The sequence below is a fragment of the Notothenia coriiceps genome, unplaced genomic scaffold (genome assembly GCF_000735185.1).
Source record: "Notothenia coriiceps isolate Sejong01 unplaced genomic scaffold, NC01 NC01_scaffold00024668, whole genome shotgun sequence".
In the NCBI taxonomy this organism is placed as follows: Eukaryota; Metazoa; Chordata; class Actinopteri; order Perciformes; family Nototheniidae; genus Notothenia; species Notothenia coriiceps.
Window position 1 is genome coordinate 4,565,549 of NW_011357369.1, and position 7,510 is coordinate 4,573,058.

Genomic DNA, 7,510 nt, shown 5'->3' on the forward strand with positions numbered 1-7,510 from the left:
AAGAAATACTCTCTGCTTTGCAGTGCTTGTCATAGCGAGTATATGGTAGTATATTGGAGGGCACAGAATAACACGTAGGTACCCATTGCCATTTGAGAGCATTAATTACTTGTGCAGTGGGGACTTGCACGGGCCCGTCGACGCGTAGGGCACCAATTTACGCGGCAAGTATACGGCCGTCCTTTTATGTGAGAGTTCTTATTGCAATAATGGTGTCAAATGTTGATCTCCTGGCTTCAAAAATTACTTCCCGGATATGTACAAGGATTGACCCATCAAATAATCAAATTTTTTTTAATAGGGTTGCTAATGTCTGTGAGGAAAGGGGATACATTCGTACCCGCTTCTTCACAAGACCCGGTCGGCTGACCTATTACCTTCACCACATGCATGGCGGCAAGTCTGTGCCAGTGTTGCTTTAAACAGGAGTCTCAAGTCCGCGTGGAAGGACCCCCAACCACCCTGTGTACCGACAATTGTAATTTACTGTACACTAGTCTCCACCTTTCTTCATGAGTCTACACAATGAACTTACATCGTTTTGATGTAAAGTTTTTAAGAAACAATGATTCATCTTAGGACGGTAAGTTTTAGAATGAATTCAATTGAGTAAATTGATAGTTCGAGGTTTTTCAATTTTCATTGAGAACGACGCGTTACCCGGGTAAAGTGCTTAGGATATATAACTACAATTGAAATCGATAAGTACACAAAAACTTAGTGTTGACCATTAACATCTGCGAGTAAACTTATTGAACTATATGGACGACGACCTATAATGTAATGTAACGTAAAATCGACTGCGAAAATAGGTTTCGCTGATGTTATTCACGCAATCGGCTTGTTTTATGTTTGAACTTCTTTTGTGTTAGTATATTCATGTAGTCCAAGTATCTCGATTTTGTAAAAGTTCACGATGAGTTGACCGAATCTATTCGGTTTCGGGAAATAATAATTATATTCCGAACACATTATAAGATAGTGAGCTTCACCTCAGCTTTTCTCTACTTCAAAAGTCAGACGCGACCTTCTACACATTCGAAAGACGCAGGACTACAGTACCTCGAGAAGGTGGTAAAAACCTCGGGTCTATCGTTTGGTGTACACAAACGCTACCCTTGCAACCCAGGGGGAGCGTTCACGCCCACGATCGCTCGGCGAAACCGACGCTGACGTCTCGCCTCCACGTGGACGCCCACATGCCAAAGTTGGTACAGGACCTAATCCTTCCCGGGGTCTAGAAGGTAAGGCGTACGTACAGTGCGTTCTGGTCCACGAGGAACTTCACGCCTAAGGATCGTCAATGGCCTTCGGGTCACTCCCTCGCCCTCCTCGCCGGCACCCAGCCTCTAATCTTCCAACTCTGGGCTCCCTCAGCGTCGGGCGCGTAAGCCACTGCGTCTCAGCCTACGCGTGTCCGTCCATCTGGTCGGTCCTCCTAACGTCATCATGATCCTCACTCTCTGGACCGCAGGCGAAAGACCCAGTCGCCCTGGAGTAAGAGGACTACAAGCATTTCGCACATAGACGTCGTCGCCCACGCACGTCGCTACAAACGTCGACTTCCTGTCAAGACAATAGATCCCAGTGTGGGTCTAAGAGGCGTCCAGACTCAGCCCTTTGTTTTCTCCACGGGCTACAACTAACAATACCAGTTCTCACCCTGTTAGAAAGGGGGGACTTCCTTAGTCAAGTCAGAACAGTTCCACTCGAAACTCCACTACCGCTCGTCTGTAGGTTGGTCTCTCTAACAGCACGATCCGTTCGTGTCTACGCACGCTGCTGGACCCAGAGCTCGCCCTTCCCTGTATTAATTAACCTACAGCAGTCGCATCGTCACCACTTTTTGGTACGCGTTACTGCTAGGCTCGCTCAAACCTGTCCTCTTCTCTCCCCTGCCTCTTGTCTCGGGACTCCCTGGCGGACATCAATTAACTGTTCCCAGCCTACGGCCTGGGAGAGGTTCATTGGGAACTCCAGCCAGAAACTCGATACTCCACTCTCCCTTTACACGTCACGGAACTTTGAGTTTAGAACTCTCACACTTTCCTCTAGACTCTAAAGTGGCACAGCTTTTGTCTTCATGTGCCAATGAGCAACTCTCATAGGAATGAACAAGGCCCCGCCTCCCACGCTGTATCCAGTTCTTATTATACATCCCTGGTCCCAACCCCCACAATAATATGAGCTCACCTTTGAGTGCTGCCCTCTCTGGCCAGGAAGGTGTGTTGGGAAGGGGGGGCAGCGCGCTGGAGGTTGGTGTGTGTTTCGTACAGAAAGGGCTCGCCCCCCACCTCCGCCTGCCTCTTCTTCAGCTGGCTGGAGGACGAGTACAGCTCCTCCTCCGCTTTCTGAAGGCCAGGGCATGTGAGTACATCAACTGGTGTGTGTGTGTGTGTGTGTGTGCGTGTGTGCGTGTGTGCGTGTGTGTGTGTGTGTGTGTGTGTGTGTGTGTGTGTGTGCTCACCCCTGCTTGTTGTACATTGATGTAGACCAGCAGAGAGGCTAACTCCAAGTTTTCGCTGTAGCCGTTCTTCAGAGGGACAGAGCGGTACCCTGGAGAAACAAACACTAATCAGATCTGATGTTCTTACATCACTGGTGTAGAGCTCGACTGTCTGCCGGCCGTGTCACAGAGGAGGATGTCTTCACCCACACCATGAAACGCTGCTCAGGCACAGAGTAGCTTCAGTGAAAGACTCATTCTACCATGATGCATCACCAAGCGCCACAGGAAGTCCTTCCTGCCTGTGGCCATCAAACAGGAGACTTCCTGCCTATGGCCATCAAACAGGAGACTTCCTGCCTGTGGCCATCAGACTGTTTGACAAAGGGTAGTCAATATGACACTCAACTTTTTATCATGTTTTTGACATTTTACTTTCTAATGTATCTTAATTTATGTATTTACTTTTATTGCATCTTCATTTTAACATTTTAAAATTGTATTCATTCTTTAATGGACCAACTGTCACAAAAAACGAGTTCCCCCAGGATTATTAATGTGTTTCTGATTCTGATCATCTATTTGAAACATTTAAATACACACCTTTCTGTGTTGCCGATCACAGAAAGGTGCCGACCTTTTACACAAAAGTGAACTTTAATAGCAGACCTGATGTTGGCTGTGACTGGCTGATGTGATCAGCCAGTGTAAAATATTCAAATCAAATTCAAAACACAGTGGCGTCTTTGAAAAAATATTCAGAGGTTATATTACGGATACATAATATGTAGTTGTCCACAACATATCTAACATTGATCAGTATTTTACACATAACTCCATATGCTTTATTTTATTTTTTTAATTTAATTTGACCTTCTAATGTTCAGTTTACTTTATTTCATTATATGTATTAATCTTATTTTATCTTCCTATTGCACATTATTTGTTCTTACTGTATGTACAGTATGTATAATATTTTATTTTATTTATCTTCTATTTTATTTTATTAATTTTCATTGATTACTCTATATTGAATCGGAAATGTATCAAAAGAGTTAAGAGAAGGCAGAACTGAAAAGACATTTCAGAATAGTGTACAGAAATCATGCTCCTAGTGAACAACTGGTATGTAAGATTATAGTATAGTATATATAATAGATAGTCAACAGTTTAAAAATACATGTAATGTTATGAATTGTTGCGGTAGTGTGTGTGATAGATGAACTCAGACCATTGCAACAGGCATCATGTATGATAAGTGTGGAATGGCTTTTTCTTTTCTCGTTCTTTTTGTATTATCGTTGACATATTTTGTATCTGTATATGAGTGACAGAAACAAAGATCATAGTTAGATGATGAGAAGTGAAGCTGCTGTGCTCCCACCTGAGCGGATGCCTTTCACAGGAAATGTAGCCTGAGCCACGAAGTTGGGGTCTGAGAACATGTCCTCCTCGTTGACCACGAAGCGCAGGAAGGTGAGTTCAGGCTCGAACACCGTGAACACCGCTGAGTCATCCGGGGACTTCCACACCGGGTTCAGACCGTTATCACCTGCAGAGAACAGGAGGACTGATCACACATCAGCTCATCTCAGTTCATCCTCGCCCCTTGTTCTGTCCCACAGGTCAAACTGTTCCCCCCCGCCTTTACTTACGGCAGACGATGGTCTTGAACTTCTCTTCTGTGTGGCCACACAGCTCGATCTCCACGAAGGGACTGACGATGCTGCGGCCCGGCTTGGGAAGGTGTCTGGCAGCGATCACCTGCACACACAACGCCGTCAGAACTGCTCTCAGGACTGAGATATTATACTTCAGTCAAAGAAGCAATACTTAGTTGTGAAAATACAAGTGTAAGACCTGCATTCTAAATCTTACTATAGTAAATGTACAGAAGTATTGGCAACTAAATATATATATATATATATAAGTACTAATAGTCTAACTTAAGTGCTAATAGTCTAAGTTAAGTGTGATACATGAGTAAAGGTACTTTTTTACATTTCAACAACTGTTCAGGACTAACATGCCTAATGTCAGAATGCTGCTAGTCACCCAGATTTGATTTGATTACAAATTAAGATTAGTTTATCAGCATCAAGCCCCTCTAATATTGTTTACACCGTTTTTCACTGGCCCTGCCTCATGGTGTATTTTGTGGGCAAGTTTATTTATACTGCCCATTTCACCAAAAGGTCAATCAAAGTGCGTCCAGACAGTTTTAAATATTGAGAGTGTTACGTACCCTAACAGCGATTTCGTACTTGACCTTCTTCTTCTCCTGGTTGGGGTCGTAGCTATCATAGCGCATGAGCTCCGGCTGCAGCACGTACCCCGTCTGTCCGTTCATACTGAAGAGGGCGCTGTTCAGCTGGGTGTGTTTATCTGGACACACACACACACACACACACACACACACACACACACACACACACACACACACACACACACACACACACACACACACACACACACACACACACATGAACCACTGCTCGACCCCCGCTAAATAAAAGGATTGTTTTTAGATGGATCGATAGATACTTTATTCATCCATAATTGGGAATTGATGTTGTTACAGCAGCAGTTTGTTCAGACATTACAATATTTAAAATGAAAAGGTGGAAAATAAGTATAAGATCAAATAAAACAAAACAATAAACAGAAAGTATATAAATGTATCTACAGTAGAATGGATATGAACCTCAAAGAATACTCAATATAAAATGTTCAAGATAAAATATATAATGGCCAATATAACGTCATTGTGAAAAGAACCATGGAGAATTGTAACAAACATTTATTCACATTTATTGCCAATTTCTTTTATACATTTGGAAGGAATTATGGATTGCTGCGGTGTTCCCTTTTTCAACAAATATATTCTGTCATGTGACTCATGGAAAAAGTTGAAGGTCACAATGTCATTGCTGACTGGGACACATGAACAGCACACATCTTTATTGTTAGAGGTTACACCTGTGCTTGTAGTCAAAGTGTCTAAAATCAAACTACTAATGTAAAGTACAGGTACCTCAACATTTTACTTAAGTGCGATACTTGAGTAAATGTACTTTGTTACATTTCAACAACTGTTCAGTACTAACATGCCTAATGTGTGAATGAGTCACCCAGATTTGATTTTAGTTTATGGGTTTATCAGAAGATTAGTTTGTAAAAGGCTTCCATCATCCAGCCATTCGGTGCTCCTGCATTAACCTGAGCCCTGACCTGAGGCCACTGTATTGAGAGGCATACAGGTGTAGTGCTTAACATCTGATTATGGCTGCATTCCATTTAGCTGCGTCAGTTCCGGGGTCCAGGGTTGCAGTCGAATTGTCAGTTTTGCTAAGAAAGTTGCCTTACTTAGGGAAATGACCTAGAAGTACCTAGTCCTAGAGTAACTGTCAGCCATGATTTCTCAGGGGGCTGTTGTGTCTCGTCAAAGATGTTATTCTAGTCATGTTTCATGTTTTGTTTATTAGTGCGAATTTAATCTTCTTCTTAGTATTAGTGCAAATGTTGTTTACAGCATTCCACTATAGTTCTTCAAATCTTTATTAACTTCAGCATACTTTCAGCTGCACCATTCAAATATCAAAAATATTCAGCCTTTTCAGCACATGATGGGAAACTTTCAACTTTTAAAAAATATGTTATACTTTTTGAAATATTCAGCTTTTTAAACTCTTTTTTTAACATGTAACTCAATGGGAGGAACCTTCAAATCCTCTTAAAAAAAACTTTTATTCATCCCTCGTGGGGAAATTGTTTCTCTGCATTTGACCCATCCCAGTGTTAGGATGCAGTGTGCTGCCATTTTGAACGGCGCCCAGGGAACAGTGTAGGGAATGGTACCTTGCTCAGGGACACCTCGGTAGCACTTGGTCTTGCCGGGACTTGAACTGGTGACCTTCCAGTTGCCAAGCCATTTGCGATTTATAAAATACTAACTTGAAGGGAAAACGTGCGGTCCTCCACGCAAACTCTAACCCATGCGTACGCACTAAGCACAAAAACGGGAGAGACCGAGAAACTGCGACAACGTTGGCGAAGGAAGATGGAGGGAAATCATGTGGAAATAATCCTAAATAAATGTTTCCAATTCATTTTTCAAACATTGATCAAAGCCAATCTTAAATGATTACAAACGCCTGTTTGCGACTCCCAGTGGCAGACAAAAACATAAATAAAATACGGATATGTTATTTAAAAACACCTGAATATGTTGTGGTTAATGTTATGAAAGATGTTTTGATCTCATAAAGGAGGATAAGCAGAGGACAGAATTACGCTAAATGACCGCCGTTTTGCATTTCTATAGGTTGTAGATACGAGCATAGGTTTTATATACTGATCATGTTTACATCATGTTTTTATGTCTTCGCCGCCTAACTTGATCAGTCGCTTTCATTAAACACAGGAGGTATGGAAACTAAGACACAATATGTGGGCTAATTGTAAAGCTATATAACACACACATTAGTTGTATTTCCTTTAACTGGTGGATATACGAGTTGGTGCAGGTGGAGACGCTGCGCACAGCTGATCGAGAGCTGGGACACAAAACCAGCCAATACGAAACATAACTCAGATCCAGATCGTCATGACTCCACTCCGAGGGATTCCCCGATCATTCTTACAAGTTTCTCATCAGGGGGTGTCTCCTGTCCCCGGTGCAAACACACTGCCTGAGGAAGGCTATATGAGGTTTTCTCAAATACTCAAATTTCCTCCTCGATCCTCGGTCCTCCGGTAGTGACCCGGAAATGATTTCAGCGCGCCAAATTTTGAAGGAATCTAATTTCTCTAAACTGCACTTCGAGACCGAGTATCGAGCTCGAGGGGCTCTCTGGAGGAGCTCTAACCGAGGATACACTGTGGGTTCCTCCACGGATGCATTTCCGGAGAAACGGTGGAGTCGTGAGGAGGCCGGACTTATCCTCAGCATGACATGGCTCTGCATGCATCCTTGGAATATTATTTTCAAGTAACTGCTTTTCATCGCACACGCGATGTTTACAGTGAGAACAAGCTGATGAGGTACGTCTCAGAAAGCAGAGC

General features: G+C 42.9%; 1 protein-coding gene across 1 annotated transcript in view; it reads right to left on the reverse strand.

Annotated features, from left to right (window-relative positions):
• Positions 1-4,856, reverse strand: part of LOC104955634 (1-phosphatidylinositol 4,5-bisphosphate phosphodiesterase gamma-2-like) — a 25,452-nt gene extending 20,596 nt beyond the window's left edge. Inside the window, exons 1-5 of the mRNA XM_010783005.1 lie at positions 4,692-4,856; positions 4,102-4,210; positions 3,831-3,998; positions 2,468-2,556; positions 2,190-2,351 (exon numbers count right to left, since the gene is read on the reverse strand). Coding sequence (XP_010781307.1) covers positions 2,190-2,351; positions 2,468-2,556; positions 3,831-3,998; positions 4,102-4,210; positions 4,692-4,796 — 633 coding nt within the window. The 5' untranslated portion in view covers positions 4,797-4,856. The remainder of the gene's footprint in view (positions 1-2,189; positions 2,352-2,467; positions 2,557-3,830; positions 3,999-4,101; positions 4,211-4,691) is intronic.
• Positions 4,857-7,510: the final 2,654 nt, after the last annotated feature.